Source organism: Aquila chrysaetos, chromosome 9, assembly GCF_900496995.4.
Source record: "Aquila chrysaetos chrysaetos chromosome 9, bAquChr1.4, whole genome shotgun sequence".
NCBI lineage: Eukaryota > Metazoa > Chordata > Aves > Accipitriformes > Accipitridae > Aquila > Aquila chrysaetos.
In genome coordinates, this window is record NC_044012.1 from 3,763,066 (window position 1) to 3,781,369 (window position 18,304).

The 18,304-nt window shown below is 43.3% G+C and overlaps 1 protein-coding gene across 1 annotated transcript; it reads right to left on the bottom strand.

Moving 5' to 3' along the window:
- Positions 1-5,915: 5,915 nt before the first annotated feature.
- On the bottom strand, positions 5,916-16,801 carry LOC115346548. Its single transcript, XM_030026664.1, has 11 exons — positions 16,464-16,801; positions 14,154-14,288; positions 12,783-12,907; positions 12,421-12,489; positions 11,812-11,925; positions 10,890-11,005; positions 10,543-10,598; positions 8,996-9,048; positions 8,218-8,345; positions 7,527-7,683; positions 5,916-6,437 (listed from the first exon to the last, which is right to left on the bottom strand). The coding sequence occupies exons 1-11, from the start codon at positions 16,671-16,673 to the stop codon at positions 6,383-6,385; spliced, it is 1,218 nt and encodes a 405-aa protein (XP_029882524.1). The 5' UTR covers positions 16,674-16,801; the 3' UTR covers positions 5,916-6,382.
- Positions 16,802-18,304: the final 1,503 nt, after the last annotated feature.

Here is an 18,304-nt window from a genome sequence, read left to right on the forward strand (position 1 = left end):
AGCAGCTGCAGAAGGACTCGGTCATGTCTGATGGGACTTATTCTTAGATATTTGAACTAAACATTATGTCACCCCTCCTGTCACGGCTGAGGGTTGCCAGCTCAGCAAAGCAGTGGTGCGATACCGGGGCTCCCGCGAGAAGACCGCCGTCAGGAGAGGAGAACATTTCTCATCAGCATGGAGATGCAGAGATACATCTCACATCGGCATTTACACCGAGCAACTCTTATTTTCTCACCTCTCCGTGAGTTATGACATTTATTCACAACTATTGTTTTGGTGTAGAGAGTATGGTCAACAGGGCTGTATCTGAAAAGTCACTTATTTTGTTAATCTAATAGAGGAAGGAAAACATTCCTGGCATTATGGTTTTATCAGCTTATAAACATGTGGTAGAAGCCTGCATGCCTTAGAATAACAGCAGAAACAAGACTGGGAAAGGAAACATTGAGATCTGGATGCTTTAGTAAAGACAACCAACAGCACAGCACATTGTGTAACCTCAGAGCTTTTCCCACTCCTCATCTCTGCAAAACGCTATTAAATATTCTTAAACTTTGGGGGCCTGTAATTAATTTTTTAAATTCCTTATCAACTGATTAGCCAGCCCTTACTCAAAGGACATTTATGATTGACAACAAAAACAACAAACAGTGGAATTTCCCGTGCTTCATCCAAAAGGAAGGTTTAAAAAGTTAATCAAAACGTATCAAGTGTGCATAATTTGGGTTGTTTTGCCGAAGGAAAAAACTGAGATTTCCACTGAAAAGGGGTGACGGGACTAAAAACCATCATTGTCTCCTTGCCTGAATAGTTGCTACTTTCACGGCCTTAAGAGCAGAGAAAAAATACAAATAGCATTTTTGACCTGTAGAAAGGTGTAAGTCAGTCAGTTTCCAGATGTCCTCATGGTCACTTTTTCTCTGTTTATAGATATATACACAACATTGGCTCATGTCACCACAGACGTGTGCTTGCTTCCATGCCTTCAACCATGACATTGCCCTTGCTCCTGCCCCAGCTGCTTCACCCTGCCCTGGCACCTTGGTTTACTGGGATTTCTAGGGAGCTGAATTTTTATCCTACTGGTGCTGAGCTGCATAGTCCTGTCTGGATGTGTCGTATCTTATCCCCCTAGACATGGGATGTGACCAAACCTGGTGTCAAGCAACTTAGATTTTATGGTGGAACTTCTGAAAGAGATGACGACCGCTTTCACTCACACTGAGATATCAGCATATTTAGGCACCCACAACAGCACTTCTTCTGCACTGGATGCGATATGCAGAATGCAGGTCTGTCCCTTCAAGGTGCAAACAGGATGAGACCAAAGGCCTTTCATCTTTTTCCCATCCTTTTCATCCTCTCATCCAAAAGCATTCATGCCTCCTGACACATGGAAATTTGCTGGGTTCGGTGAACAAACTCAAACGACAGAGTCATATGAGGGTTGAAATCAAGGCAGCATCTGTGCTGAGGTTTTTTTGCTTATGAAAGTCTCCATTTGTGATGGTTAAAGGCACCAGCTTAAGGCTACTGTAATTATTGAGGGCTGTCTTCTCCTTATGTGGGTGTTTTTTTCACCAATAGTGGAGTTCATGCTTTGGCAGAGATCGGCTAAGAGCCCCTTTCAGCTCTATTTTTAAAAATCAAACTTTAAAGGGATATGGGCAGTCTATTTATCCTTGCAATTGAAAACATCTAATTAGCATTTTATAACGCCAGTTTTATGGGGTGAGGTCTCTACGTGCTGCAGAAGATTCCTCCATAATCATAAGACCACAAAGGCTGGAGATCTACAATGTATTTCAGAAAAAGAAAGACAAACAGATGACAATTAAAAAAAATCCCCAAACCCAAGAAGATGCTTCAAGCCAACGGTACAGGTAGGAGAATTAAGGTCATCTCTCAAGCAGAAGGGAAAAATGAGGCTATAGAGTTAGTCAAGGTGGTGGGGCCCAGATGTGCCAGAGATGCCCCTGAATGCAGAAACCAAAGTCACTTGGTCACATCCAAAAGAAATTTCCACCTTGTCGAGTCTCTCCAGACAAATAATTGCAGAAGAGACACTCTGTAGAGGTAAAACTTCTCTCCCTCACGCCCCAGCCCTCCAGGGCTGGCACAGCCATGGGCTGCACCCAGACCCTCACTCCTGCCAACATCTTCTTGCTCAAATGGCATCTGATGGACCTCCTTCTGCAAATCACATTTCTAACACCTATAGGAACCAGAAGTCCTGCACAGGTCTCAGATGTCCCAGGAGATGTGACAAGGACTTCAGCCATGAACCATTCCCAGGTTTATTGTGCACGGGACCATTTCTAAGTTACTTTGACCAAAGCATTTGGGGTCAGCACTTAAGAAATGCTGTCCCATGCACAGCTACCAAGCAATGTAGGAGGACACTCCAGAAGAGCATGGCACTCCTACTTACCCCTCTATATCTTTCCTGGAAAACATGACAAATATGTCAGCGAAGCTGCTGGGATATGTCAGCTATGCATCTCCACCCCCATGCTGTGGATCAAGAAAAAAAAGTCATTCACCACTCAGCGTATTTGGAAAGTCTCTTGTGCACAGAGCAGACACCTCCAGACGTCTCCATTGGTGACGTTATTTATAAGTGGACCAAACAGCTTGTTAGGCTAATTGCTCCTGGAGGGATTTAACCCTACTGAGAAAACTTGAACAGGGCTCAACTCTTCCAGAGCATTAGCTGCCACTCCTCCCTTTGATTTACATCCCTCGTAAAATTTTATGGCCAGATTAGAATGAACTTCATTTGCACTGTGGTTTTAGTAAAGCTTTTTATGCTGAATAAAAGCAAAAATCAATGCTGTAACTAGTTACAGCCTCAACCGGGAAAGGAAAATGCCTCAAAACAGGGGGGAGGACGCAAAAAGCCCCCCAGAACAGATCCCTTTGGAGGCCCTGCTTCAGACACCTGAGCTCTGAGTCCAAGTACGTTAGGAGAGCAGCAACAATAAAAAAGCCACAGTTTAGGGAAGAGCAATTTTGGATGGAGAAAGACTGATATGGCTTTTTATGGCAAACAAGAGGGAGCTTGAGGCAGTCGGGGTTCCAGTACATGGGAGAAGGGAGTGGGTTGTTATCAGTCATTTTGTCTGGAATGTCTTTGAGTCATTTGGCTGCTGAGCTTGTTCTTACGGAGGGAAAAGTCTACTTTTGAAATAATTGGTTGCTTTGCAGAGATAATTCAGCCATATAGCACTTTTTTTTTTTAATAAATTACAGAACTCCCTGGGCTACATTTTGCTTCACCAACTGTAAAGCTAGGACATAAATCCAAAGAGAAAAAAAGATTTCTTTTCACCAGTGAAATACAGTGTCACTGAAAATGGCCTTTACATCTATACTACGAATACATGAAAGATTGCAAAAAGGAAGGAGAATAAATAAGCCTAGTAAAATATTTACCATTCTAGACATCAGTAGCCAAGGCCAGATTGATGGGAACTGCTTAGTTTGGGGCTGACAGCCTTTAAATGACCTCTTTACAAGTGCCTGAGTCTTGAAATCCAATGTGCATGTGAGCTCCAGTGGGACGCACAAGTATTTTATGCAAGTATTTTGCCGTGTCAGGCGCTGGCCCATTGACAGCAGCAGGAATTACAGGTGTTCAGTTCCTCCCAGACGTGCAAAATGCAGATGCTGGAAAGCAGCTCATCCCGACAAGGCTCCAGCTGCCTCTCTTCATGCCGGACGAGAGCAGATCATATGCTACATTTCACTTCTGGCCAGGACTTGCCTCCATTTACTGCTTTTTTTTGCTCAAAATTAATGCTTTTGGGCTGCAGAAGCATTTCCCAAGATGGATTTTTCCACCGAGAAAGGAGCCACAAGAGAAGGACCACTTCATATGGTCAAAGCGTGGGGCTTGGTAGATTTATTTTAAATTAAATAAGTTATTCCATGTGTCCTGGACACAAGCTCACTATAAACTAATTTGAAATCCAGAGAGAAAACCCCCGACAGTCAATTTTTCAGTCCTTCAAGCTGAAATACCGTACCAGTAGTTCATCACCTGGCAAATAAACCTGCCAGCTCAAAACTTTATTAATCATTTTCTGTACCCTGCTTGAACTTTTCCAAACTGAACTCAGGAGTGCTCTAATTCTCCATCCACTGGTACCAAAAGAAACAAGGGGACAAAAGGAGAGATATGAAGGTTACATCATCCTCCTCTGCCTCCTCCACTGCAGGAACATGAACTTCAGAGACTACAATTCGGGGGAGATACCTGCCATTTGCCCCACAGCATCCCCAGTTGTAACCCAGTTTCTGTGGGTCAGAAACAGCCAGGTCAATACCTTCCTTGATGGGATGGATTTTTAATTTTTGGCCTGGACAGGGAATTTTTTTACATCAATTTCTCAAACTATCATTCCAGAGTAATAATTAACAATTTTTCTTATTATCTACATTGTCCAACACTTCCAAAGAGGCACCTGATTATGTGCCTGTATTCCTTCTTCTAAATGGTAATGTTTCAGTCTTCAAGAAAAAAAAAAAAAGGAAAGAGATGACCAAAACTCCACAGAAAAAAGGAACAGACATTCCTGGGATCATAGCAAAACAAGCCACATACTTAGTAGGAACAAACTGTAATGTATAACATAGTTATTTTTCTAACCTTTCTAAAATTACCTATTTGACTGATTTCTTATGTGTAAAAAGAGGCATAAGGCCTTCCCTTCTGTCAGAGTACCATTGTCTCGCGTAATTTAGAAGCTCCCTGTTTTACCAGCGCACAGACAGATTGAAGACATCTTTAAGTTTATGCAAGACTCACAAGAATGCGTTTCTTAATACCACTGTAACTAAGGAAGTATTTATAGAAGTCCAGCTAAAATCCAAAGGTCTGAATCAATGACTATACCGAAAGAAATGCAATTGTAAGTCTGCTTTACCCATACAGCTGATGGTTTGGGTTGCAAGGAGGGGCACGGCACTTGGACCACAAATCTGTGCATTCGGTGGGGTACAGCTCACAGGCACAAATGCAGAACAGGGACAATGTTATTCATCAGGGAGTGGGAATCTCTCTACCCTACTGCACAGCTGTAGAAGAGACTGCTGATAAAATCAGCCTGTTGCATCATATCAGGCTGTTGCTGGCATCATCCCAGCCTTGTTCAGTAATGCATCCCAAATTTGAACATGCAGTCATTGCCATGATATATATAGGCTGAATAATTTTACATTTGTGCACCTATTCTGCATATAATGCTGTTATAGTAATAGTGTAAGGACTATCTCAGAAAGGGGAAAGTCTTCTTTAAAGTCTGTTAAAGTCTCCTCCAGTGTCAGCCTAAGCAGAGATTATAAATATATATATACGCGCCCAGATTTCACTACATTCTTAAATGGAGTGGAGGTACTATTACAACACATCCTCATGATGCTCCCAGCAGTTGCGTAGCGTTGCTGCCTGGTATAGAGAATGAGGCATCTTTCCTTAATTCCTTCTATCCAGATCTTCCAATATAACCATTTTTTCTTGACATATCATAAGTATTGTTTAATTTTCAGTACTTAATGGCAAGATGCATCTAGGTGGGGAATACACTGTAGGCTACCTTGGCCCAGCAGCTATCAGTGACTAACAGGAATGTTGTGATCAATATGGCATCTAAGTTCAAGAGAATGATGAGAAATTCAGATCTTCTAAATTGGACTACCAGGCCCTTGCTTTCCTTCAGACCAGGGAAAAATACGTTTGTACCACTTATTTAATTGGCCATTAATGCTACTCCTAGAAGACACTTCATTTAGATGTGCTTTCTCCTACTTGTTCCAGTTCAGCTCTCATACAGTCATAGAGAAGACTATCAAATCAGTGTCGTTTCCTCTAATAGCTTTTTCCCATGTTTTAACGACTATAAAAACCAGAGTTCAGAAAGATAGAGCTTTTATTTCAAAAACAAATCTGAAAGAACAGAGGAACTGCTAAATTGGGTCAGAGATCCACGTAGCCCAGTGTCCTGGTCTTCACGGTGGGGAGCAGCTGGCAGTTTAGGAAAAATACCAAAAGACAGAGCATAGAGCGATCCCTCCTAGTGCACTCTTCCTGCAATCGGCTGTTCAGAGGTTTCCTTTAAATTGCCTCCAGACCACCATGGTTAGCAACCACTAAAAGCTGCACAACTAAAAATGTATATCTCATTTCTCTCCAAATCCTTTTATACCCTTGACCTCCACAGCATCCTGTGACAATGAGTTCCACACCCAAAACTGTGCATTTTGCAGGGAGTAACATTTTTTTTTTGAAAGCTGCTGCTTGCTAACGATGCTGGGACAAGCTTGCAAATGCTCACGGGGGAGAGCTGTCGGTCGCAGGGTGCCAGGAGGAAAGGTCGGGTCATTTGGCTTTTGAACCAAGCTGCAAATTTGGAACCAGCTGGGCGGCTTCATCCCTGTAAGAAGAGCAGCGATGGTGAGTTGGCGTCCTGCGGCGAGGGGGAAGAACCAGACACCCACTCTTTAATTTCTAACATGGTTTTGATTTGGAAGCAGATATGAGATGGGAGCCTACGGGAATTTTGTCAGCGTTGCCAAATTAAGCCTTCCTGGGGCGGACCTAGAAATGTCCAGGACTGTCCAGACTTGCAGAAGGTGCCTTGTTTGGGTTTTAGCTGAGATTTTTTGTGCTGGGTCACTTCCTTCACCACGCAGGTTTTGACAGTCAGTGAAGGGAGTGGAGCAGGTACCTGGCAGCAGCTACAGCCACGGTTCTTAAGTTCAACCAGCGGGCATTTGGCAGTTTAGTGGCCTATTTGATGTGCTTCAAATATGTCTGGTTTTCAGAAGAAGCTGAGCTCTCAATCTCCTGAAAGTCATCTATGGCACTTCCTCTGACAGCCAAGAATTAGTGTTTATTTTAAAAAGCAAACTGAATGTAAACAACCAAGCTTGCCTTTTTTTCATGAGAGAAACAACTCAATAGGGAAAAGGCTCCAGTAAAAGACTGTGACAATCACGTGGCAGGAGAAACAGCACTTCACTGAGAAGCACATACTTTCTCGATATAATCCTTTCCCCTAAAAGAGGCATTCCTGTATTGATTTTCTGAACATTTATCTGTTCTGTGCTCTAGTCTGACAAATACTTGTGTGAGCAAATTTCACCCTGTAAACAGTTAGCCTGCTGTTTGGGGTAGAGGACTCATTATTTTTATAATGTGACCGATTGCCTAAATAAGAGTCTCCAGAATGGGCCATCCACCAACTCATGTATGGAGACCTACACAAAATCCTACATAAAACTATACCACAAACAACTGAACAAGTGCCCAGGGTTTGTCTGTATATATGAAGTGCTTGCACAATCATTCTTTTTCAAATAATATATAGAGTGTTTGTCAATTTAACTAAGTGAACAACATATCTTTACATCAGATAAAAAATCTGTGCATTTATGCTTCAAATATCTGTGGAGCTGTAGCCACATACATCAATATAGGAGGATGGGAATTCTTTACCTCTTCTTGCCTGTCATTATTTTACCTGTAATAAAATTCGACCAAGCCCCAGCCTTGCGTTAACCCATTCAGTCGGAAATCTGCAATGCACTCGTGGAAAACGCCGCTTCCAGTCAGGCCGTTATACACCATGGGGCAAGCTTGCTTATCCAGCGTTGCAGAAACATCAAAGTGCTTGCCACCTTTGATAAGAGTAAAAAGGGAAGAATGTCTCCAACCTTCAGGAGTATTTTACCTCAAAAAATCCCAAGATCTATTATTTTTGCATGTGGTTTCTTCTTATGCAATAAGAATAAGAGCAATAGTTTTCCTGTCTGCTTTGTAAATTAAGTAAAATCTTTGATCAAGCCGTATTTCCAGAGCAGCTGAATCCGCCTCATAATACACGTTTTGACATCCAAAAAAGCGAAAATCACATCATTTATCTGGATTAGCATAAGCAACAGTCACCACAAATAGAAACTGTAACTCTCCCTCTGGTACAACTGCCTGTGGCCCTGATCCTGCAGTGGACACAACACCGTTTCACCAATGACACACTACATATGACTTAACTTAAGCACAGAGGTAAATTTCTCAGGGTGTAGGATGATGCATTTAGCTTTCCAATTTACTCCAAGGATCACATGGAATTTCACTGAATAGTCTTTCCTCCAGCAAATTAGCTGCATGCCAAAAAGCTGAAGGCAGATATAGTTGGGCTACATTTAGCTTACCGGCAGTAAAACTGACTCCATATTCATCCTTGATAACACCATCATCAGCCATCTCAGCCAGTGAGGCATTGGACCACTCGATGCCAGCCTTCCTCCCATCGGGGAAAAAGACATAACCTACAGTGAGGCTGAAGGGGAAAGAAATGGAGCAGATTTAAAGTTCAACCAAAACTCAAGTGGACTAGCACATTGGCCTTCCAGGGGAGCTCAACGCTGAGCATGGCCTTCATCCCTGGAAAGCAGCAGGAATAAATAAAAAAGGTTATATTGTGGGATATTGCAAATGCTGAGCGGGGGAAGCCACGCATGCGGGAAAGATGAGGCTTGCAGGAAGGATTGTGGTGGGCACGTGAGACAGGCAGGTGACTTGGTCCCACTTGGTCCCACGGCCATGAACGCTGGTCTTTAAGCTTCTGGATGCAGAGAACACCAGTCAGCGAGGCAGGGCTCCCTGCATAATGCCCCACTACAGAGACACACCTTCTTAAATAGCTGGAAGTGCTCAATTTGTACCTCTAACTCATCTAGACAGAAAGACAGGCAGCTGAATCAGCCAAATAGTAATTGAATGGAAAGGAAGTAATTGAACGTAAAAGCTGTCCTTGTGACTGATTTCAAATGGAAAATTGGGTGGAGGGAGTGGGGAGCAAGAAGGTGTGGATAGAAATCGGGCTGTACAGGTTCAAAGCAAGAATGTGCATATAAGCATCCTGCAAAGCAACTTCTGCCACCTTTAAGACATATGTTTTTAGCAGCCTAAACTTCTGTGGTTACTTACTTAGTTGTGGTAGCTGGCATATTAATAACTGTTAAATGTGCCGCAGTCCCATCCTGTAAGAGAGCGATAAAGAAAAAGCAGTCTAATTTGACCGGACTCATTTCTGTGGGTCATACATTGACTTGACCAAGACGACACTGGATATATCTCAGGTTATGCAACGTGCTATGACTTTATACTTTTAAATCTTCTCAATACATCATCCTTGAAAATCTGGCTGCAAATGAGAGTCCAAGAATATAAACCAAACACATTAAGGACAAATTAAGGACGTTAAGGACAACAGAGAGTCCACAGCAAGCAGACATAAGAGGAGGAGGGAAACAATACCTGCATAGATGTCAGCTAGCCATGTTCAAAACTGATGGGCAAGCTACCAAAGTTGGCCCTGCTTTGACCAGAAATCTCTTTTAACCTATATTATTCTATGCCTGAGAGCAGCATACAGGAAAAATGTTAACTAAGAAAGAGGAATCTCATGTTTTTATTCATTTCTCTTCCATCCTTGAGTCTGAATCTCATCATGCTGCACTTGGGCTGCTCTGAGGCAAATAAAAGCCTAGGCTGTGATGTTATATATGTACAGACACTCAGGGTATGAGGACTCCAAACTTCAATCAGCAGTAAACTTTAATTCCTTCTTAACAAACAGTCAGATAGCTTTTAATTAGGAGAGGAAGAGCCACAGTTATTTTGAGTCCTGAATAACTATGAAGAAAAGGGAGAGGTTACTACCTGATTATATACATCGCAGTGCAAAAGCACAGTCTTATTAAAAGGTACACAGGCATATGTTCAATCACAGCAGCTACCGAATTTGCACATACGCGGGATTTTCCAAGGTGAGTTTTTGTGCTGGCCACCACATATCTGGGAAAAGCACTTTTATTCTGAATTCAGCCTTAACTCCTGCAATGCTGCCTATAATAGAGAGTTCAGATTTCTTTACGCCTGTGTCGGCAAAGGAAGGCCTTTTCAGGAGCATCTGTTTGGTTTGCTTGCCAGCTTGTAAGGTCAGCATTCAGCATTTCCCCAGGCTGTGTGCTCCCAGCAGCCACAGCGCTGACTCTCCTCCAGCATAGCCACAACGGCAAAGCAGAGAATTAGAGCTCAGCACAGGCAGAAATATTTGCCGACTGCTGTCATGAAGGCTTAGGATGCCTTCAAACACCTCAAGCTCTCAATCAGTGTGAATCAGCACTGCACCAACTCCACAGAGTGCTGGATATTTGTGGCAGCTGAGAATCTGTCCTGTAAAGCTGCCTGTCTAATTTTTCTTAAAAAAAGCCAAAACAAACAGTTGCAAGTTACCAAAACAACTTTTGGTTCAACCCGTGCAGCAAAATCTCAGTTTTTACAAACACGGCTCTGCTTTTGAGAGCTGCTCCCAACACTGATACGGGCTCATGATGGCACCAGTTAGAACTTCTGACTGCACACTGTGGATGCTCCCAATGCCTTATTTCTAGTTATTTAAATACAACTGACAAGCTCAGGAACATCACCATTTTCATGGTGAAGAAGCATATTGGCATGTTAATACCCACCTCAAAGTGTGCCAAAATCATGACGTAACGGTAAATCTCAGACCAGTCCCGGATACCTGCAAAAAAGAACAAAATCACCCACCCCTAAAGTTCACCATTGCTGGAAAACATGAACTAATAGTACCTGACTTGACGTTAACTTTGGATAAAGAGATATCCAGTAATTGATAACACGGGAAGCATATGCATGTCCCCAGAACAGTAATGGCATTTCCTCTGAAATGTCTTAACTCCAAGCCCAGTCATGAAATTGGTTATTTTTAAAGATAATCTTTAGTCCCACTGTCCTACCAGTACCAGCTATAGGGAAGGTAACCAAGTGAGTGAATTGCTTCTGGTACTGTTACCGTAAGAGTGGCTCCGAACGCCTTTGAGGGAAAGTTCGGTTTTCTCATGATTTTCTATTTCAATTTCTCCAACAGACTGGCCCCACTGCTCATGTCGGAAATGTTGTTCCCTTTGCCTGGAAGAAAGAAAAGAGTGAATTGGCACAGGCAAAATCAACAGTTCTCCTATTCGAGCAGCCTCAATGCCAATCTGATGGATTTATATCCCAAAATGAAGGAGATAGAGCATCTGGATCATGGCTATGCCAGATTTTCCACATTAGTAACCACTTTTACATTTCCCAGTTATCACTACATATTGTCTATGAGACACCTGAGAATGAAACAGCAACAAATTCCCACCCTGACAGACTACAAAAATGCCCTTTGTTTGAAAAAGTGCTGTACTACCAAACAGTTGCTGCTTAGAAGTCATCAGGTATCACCAAAGACAACACACTATTGGTATACGTACTCTCTGCTTGTATTTAGACAACATTGATACTTATATTTTCTTCTCGTATTTTCAGCTCTCTGAAGCTTGTATAGTAATTAAAACACCCACTTTGGCTCTCCTTTCACATGATTATATTCAATCCTTTGCTTTGATATACCTGTACCATTGACTTTGGAAGCGACCTAAATCAGGTTGTTAGCAATGAAAAAAGACTGAATAAGAAATACTCCTTAATGCTCAAGGTTTTAGAGACCAAAACTGTGGGCAGATCCCTCCACCCACATATTAGGAAGATTCTCCTTAAAGGTTGCCAGGTCCGGTGTGGTGATGAATCCAGGAGACACCTGACAGGAGCCATGTTCTTTATTAGCTCAATTCAAGTTAAACTCACCTTCTAAAATCACCTAAAACAACACATGACAGACCCTGAAGAGATCCGTAGAAAAATTATTATTAACCCCAGAAGAAATTAATCTCGCCTCTCACTTTTTGACCCTCTGGAAGAACTCGATGGTCCACGGTTCCTGGGCAAATGCATGTGCAAATGTGCTGGGGTGACTGTCGACACTAAAGTTAAAGACTTCTGTGAAGTTCTCCCAACTAGGAAAAGAGGGGAAAAAAATAAAAGACATTATTAGCTTTCAGGTCATACTAGGCCAAATTGTGCACTTGCTACCCTGACAGTGGCACTCTTTGTATTTTATGATTATTGGAAAATTCTGATTTTCATCATTTTAAATATGTAACTACTTTTCAAGGAGGCAAACAAAAGGAAACCGAGAAGAGCAACAACGGCCTACAAGAGTCAACACAGATTACCTAGGAAGGGAAGCCGGCAGGGCAGAGCCCCAAGGAAAAGCATGCTGCTTTCTCTCATGTAGTCTGTTCAGAGGTACAAATGCAGCATTACTCCAGACATGCCATACTACTTTGACAGCAAATAATTTTTTATCAGACAGAGTCCATAAACAGAAAGATAAAGCAGAGGCGAGGGCTTCATGTGTTACTTTGTGCACTTGACTGTTTGAAAACTGTAACCAAATCTCTAACCATGAACTCACTATACATCCCAAAGCAAATGTGAAACACTCTTACTGGAAAGAGAATTTAACTGGTACAAGTTCACCTTCCTCTTCACTCCACTGCTGTCGGTAGGGTCCTTTTCTGTAAGGCAAAGCACTATGATTGCGTATCATTCCTAAACAAACAGCAAAATGTTTCTTACATCTTTGTAAATGGATGCAATAGGAGAGACTGCAGAAGAATGATACTGTTGTGTGCTAAGGTAGAATAGTAATGCTATGTATTAGTAGTTGTATTTTCATTCCATAAAAAACAATGCATGCTATTGTTACCAAATAGCTTTTGGTTCAAGTCGGTTAAATGTATTTCCAGACAGTGTTCAAAAAGCCTTAGTCTTCAATGTAGATAAATGAAACTATAGAGTGCTGCAATACCTGAGTAATCCATCGAAGCTTATTTTCCAGCATGTTTGGGGCTCTAAGTATTCAATAGTAAGCCCTCCTCCACTCCAAATCTCTTCAGATTCATCACTCACCATCATGTTTGGATGTTGTGGGTGCTAAAAAGACATTTCAGGAAAACATTTGCTTAATTCAATTGTGAGGATGCAATGTGGGTCAACTCCTGCTCTGACAGTCCTCTGCAGGAGGAACATTTAGTTGAATTGGCTTTTCAGTTCTACCTGCTTTCTGGTAATCAGATTTTCAGAGAAGGAAAATTGCATCTAAACCACCTGAGTTATAAGATAACACATTATTGTTTCAGATAATACAACTGAATTACCTGTGTGACAGGAGGTCACTGCAAGAACTCAGCTCCTTACGCTAGTGACTGTCAAGCTTACAGCCAAGCTGATACAGGGCTTTGGGGGAAAATTTATTTTTAGACTGAATCTGATGAAACTCTAAAATGATTTAAATTTCTACTGCATGCAAGCTCCCCAAACTCTTCAGCCGCTCTTTGAAAACCATGTCTTGTTTCCTTAAGCTGCCACCTTACTAAAAGAGAGCTTATGCCTGTTGCTGTAGGGAAGGATCTAAGAAGGTCCTGAACTTGGCTGGCAGTTCTAAGTAACAAAGCCACAAAGTAGTATCGTTATACTAAATATTACTAGAAAACAAAATAATGCATATCATTCTTCTCTTTTATTATTTTCTGCAAATAGGATGTCTCTTGCTTTTTCTGGTCATGGCTACTCAGCGAAACAAATTTGTGAACATAAACATAGTTGAATGAAAAGGGATTTATGCCAGATCTTCCCTCCTTCTTTACTATGTAGTCAGCTATTAAGAAAAAAGAAAATCCACAGTCAAAATATATGATTAACACTGTTTTCTTTTTAGCAGGAATGAAGCAGATGTACATATAACTCCCTAAAAGCTTTCCTTTCTCTTTTATGGAGGCAATTCCACAACGTTTTCTATAGCATTCACTCATTAAAAAGGGGGAAAAAAATCAACCATAACCATACAACGTAACTTATTAACCATGTGCTGCACATTATCAGAAAGACTGAATGCTCGAATTCTTCCTGGAAGACTTACCAAGACACTTTTCAGAAAATATGTTTTGTGCACATTATGGGAAAAAGGGAATGAGTGTCAGGTACCTACTCAAAAAATTAGACATAACCAGTAATCTGGCCAGTTCTACACTGCCTTTAGACACAGCACTGATGCACTTACTGTTAGGATGTTAATGTAGTGAAGATGCAGAGGACATGAATTTTTGCTTGGGATCTTAACATGGCTTCAAGATAGGAGTTAAGCACTGCTCTTGAATGTCATCCCACATCCACCACTTACTTCAAACTCTCCTATTCCATCCACCCGCAGGAAGAGCCACATCTCACAGATCCCATCGGGACGTTTCGCAAGACGAGCAATCACAAAGGTCTTGTTGGTCTCTGCAAAGCCGGTGAAGTAAACCGAATCAAGTGCCTAGGGAAAGGGAAATGGATTTTAGCTCCAGGTGGAGGCAGGAAAGGAGGGGGAGAAGATGAGTAATTCTTTGTTTTCTGTAGGTTTCTTCTCGGGAATCAAATTTTACTTTCACTTTTTATATTTAATAGCAGGCAGCCCAGCGAACGGCCAGAGAGTTTTGCTAGCAGCAGTGAAGCCTCACTCATAACACAGGACAGTCCATGGGCTCAGAAAATGACAGAGGTCCATAACATTTAGGCAATCTGGCGTACAATAATCACATTGACACAAAAGCCTTTTTCCTTTCTCATTTGCCCATTTCCTCATAAGGGCAGACACAGAAAGCAGAGAGGGAGCAGATGAGAAGCAGTTTTAGAGAGGGAACATAATTACTGCATGATAGCCACGGACAAGGTGAAATATTATCCTGAATTAAGATGATTATTTTGCAATGAGAAGTTCCCTTGACCAAAATCCTTATGAAATGTGCCCTCTAAAAAGAGCGTCTGCGAGGATGAAATTGAGCCACAACCATGCTGTTTCCCCTCCTAGCTTCAAACTGTATATAGGACAACTTATACTTAGGGGAAATGTAGAACTAAAATGGGAAAAGGAACAGAAAGAAAGAAAATCAGAGGAAAACCAGCACTTTACTAACATGATTAGCAGCTGGGCTGCTGTAGGGCCAGTTAACACCACGAATCTCAAAAACTATTAGGCACAGAAGTCCACAACTTCAAATGCAGATGTAAATCTTCACGTATTTGTGCAGAACTCGCTCAAAGGGATGTTTTACAAGCTGGAACATGGAAATTAAGATTTATGAATGCGTCTTTGGGCATGGATGAAGTTCTGCTTCTGAAAAATTATTCACTGTAAAATGCAAAAAAAATACTAAAATCAGATTATTATTGCCCTTATGCATACAGATAAGGTGGGATTTTGAGGGCACAGAGTCTGGAAATACACACAGAGTGAGCCTGCTGGATGCTGGTGCAAAAATTCAGAGACATCATTTCTGGAAGTATTTTCCAGATCCATTTTTAGACCTCTCTTGTAAGTGTTGCTCCAGTGCTGCTGCTTGGAGGAGCAGAGAGGAAAGCACAGAGCCCTTGGCTATATCTCAAACCACCCTGGATGTCAGTTTGATTTGGAAGGTGGTGTCACTCCTGCCCTATCAAATCTGGTCAAGACTGGCAAAACACTTCAAAACGCTCCAAGCAGCAGCTTAATTAGTAGAAAGGAAAAGCTAGAGAAGGAGCTTCTTTTTTTAAATGCTAAGCAGAAGCCTCAATGCATTTGTTAAATAATATGACTTAAGGATTCCCAGAAGGCTCCAGGAAATGTTAGCAAGAAGTTGATTTTTCACAGAAATTACTTAGCATCCAAAATCTCAGCTGGCATCTGCAAGCTGAATCTTGATGAGGCAAGGAAAACCGAGGGAAATCCTGTCTCATCAGCCTTTCTGCTTCCCCCTCGCACCAAATAATACAGCAAAGCCCACCCAAATCTCCCCGTTAGGCACAGTGAGTATTTTGACGGGATGGTACATGAACACAGGCAAGGTGCAGGTTGTAGGTAGAAGGTTTATTATTTATTAAGCAGAAAAGTCCACCTGGAAAATTAGATTCAATTCACTTAAGTGTGCTAAAATCAAAGGCTTCTCTGTCCCGCAGTGTGCCTGCTTTTTCCCATCGACATCAGCTGGTCTGATTAGAGATAACCCTTCTCCCTGCAAGGGACAGCCAAGGTGACATCCCCAACCTGCCCTCCCTGGGATGTGTTGAAGCGACGGCGGGGGGAGAAAAGGTGCGGGTCCCAAGGCTTCAGGGGTTGGGCAGTGGGGGTGCCAGGCACCAGGATGCAGGGAATGGGGGTACCCGAGGGATGCAGGTCCCAGAAGGATGCTGGGGCGCAGGGGGTGCAGAGGGCTGCAGGTCCCTGATGGTCGTGGGTTCCGCAGATGGAAGTGGCGTGGCTCCAGGGGGGTGCAAGGTCCCAGGGGATGGGGGTTCCGGGGATCGGGGAGGGGGGGAGATGCTGGGGATGGGGTGCCAGGGTGCAGGGAGATAACAGGGGGGGACCAGGGAAGGGAGTCCCGGAGAGGGGGGTCCCGGGCAAGGGGGTCCCGGGGAAGGGGGTCCCAGGATTGGGGATAGCGGGGGGTTAAGGGGGGGTGGACGGGACACTCACGTGGGGGTCGGGGCGAAGCGGGCGCGGCCGCCGTGGCTCCGCGGGACCTCCGCCGGCCGCCCGCTGCCTCCCGGCGCCGTGGAAAAGCAGGAGGCAGCCCAGGGCCCAGCGCTTCAGCGGGGCCCAGGCGCCGCCGGGGGCGGCCGCCCGCCGTCCCCCGAGCAGGGCCAGCAGCACCAGCAGCCCCAGCAGCCCCAGCAGCCCCAGCATGGTGGGGAGCGGAGCGGAGGAGCGCGGTGCTGGGTCCCCGGCAGCCGCCAGACCCCGCCTCGGGGCCGCGGTGTCCCGGGACCGGTCGCGGTCGTTTCCGCGAGGGGGATTGTCCCGGCTGCCGGAGCGCTGAGGTCATGCTGGGGAGTTGTATTTGCTCCTTTTTTTTTTTTTTTTAATTTTTTTTTTTTTTTTTTAACTTTTTAAATTTTTTCCTCCCGAGAAACGTGATGTCGGCGCGCGTTTTGCTCTCAAAGGGAAGTTCAGGCAGTTCCCACTGGAGGGGCACGGCCAATTTTCTAGGAAATCCTCCGGGTTAAGTGTTGTGGTGCAGGAGAGGTGGGTTTGGGGTCTCCCCCCTGGGGCTATCATGGGTTATGAGGGCAGTATCAGCAGCTTTTCCCCGAGGCTGAAGGTTGTGGATGTTCCCAGCTCTTTGATTCGGATCCCTATTCCAGTTGTAGATTTTTATTGGGCTCTCAGCGTAAGGGGGTCCTTCGCTTGCTCCCACTGCCAGCTCTGGCCAACGGGCAGGGAAAAGGCTTGGCAGCCCATTTCATCCAACGTACCAAAAAAAAATTAAAAAAATAATCGCAGTGGGCATCCCTTCAGCACCTCTTGTAGGTACCATTTCTACAAGCTGTATTTTTGAAGGCTTTTTTTTTTGGCTGGCTGCACGATAGATCTTTTTATTCCTTTTGCAATTAGCAAGCATTTAGTCTCATTTCCCTGCACTAAAATAAACCCAACCTCTCAGGAGTGGTTGAAGTGTAGCTGACCTCACTTTGGAGAATGATGGGGCTCTCGGAACCCATGCTTGCTTTTGTTTTCTGAGTGTTTTGACTCCCTGTTAGCTATACAGAGTTATCAGCGGACTTCCTGTTACTTGAAGAAGCATTTCTTGTACATTTTTATGCCTCGTCTCAGTTGTCCCTCAATTTGGTTTTAGAGCCACCTCTGCTGTGGTTTATGTTTAACGGATCAGTGCCTATGGTTCTTTCGGTTTTCTTCTTTGAATGCAACTTGCTTTTAATAACTCCTTGGCTCTGCTGCTTCTTCTTGCCCTTTATCTAGTCTTTTTTGATACTGATGCGCACTTACTCTGCCTCTATGACCATGTTTCTATCTATCCTTCAAAAGCTTTTAGTGTCTTAGATGTTCCTTTTACCTTCTTAAAAAGCTTCCTTATTTTTACACAGTTCCCCTTTTCTGAGACCAGGCACAACTCTTCTGTATTGCTTTATTGCTATCCATGGACCACATCAAATCAAAAGCTGAAGGGCAGGGACTAAAAAGCAGAAGGCACCAGAGATTAAGACAATGAGGCTCAGAAATTTATTTCTGTAAATCGCCATTGCTTCAGTTAATATTCAAGGGGTAGGTCTTAAAGTTAACCGCAGACAGTAGGCAGAGAGCCAGAGAGATAATAAGGTTGTTTTCTTACTTCAGATTGTGTCGTGGAGGGACTGAAAACGGTCTAAAAATAGGAGATGTGTCACAATGTTATCACCCTGCACCTGCAGCACAGCAGATATGGTTCAGTCCAGAGAAAGGCTGCAAAGGGAATGAATTATGAAAAACTGCATTTATTTTTAGTTAAAATTTAAGCACAGCATTGACACAAAGCAATA

Excerpts from the sequence above, each read along its gene's own strand:
- LOC115346548 (XM_030026664.1), bottom strand. The coding sequence starts at position 16,673 with ATGCTGGGGCTGCTGGGGCTGCTGGGGCTGCTGGTGCTGCTGGCCCTG. Across the intron at positions 14,289-16,463 it reads CGCTTCGCCCCGACCCCCAC|GCACTTGATTCGGTTTACTT; the intron begins GTGAGTGTCCCG and ends CCCTTTCCCTAG. Across the intron at positions 12,490-12,782 it reads AGCTTCGATGGATTACTCAG|AAAAGGACCCTACCGACAGC; the intron begins GTATTGCAGCAC and ends TTTGCCTTACAG.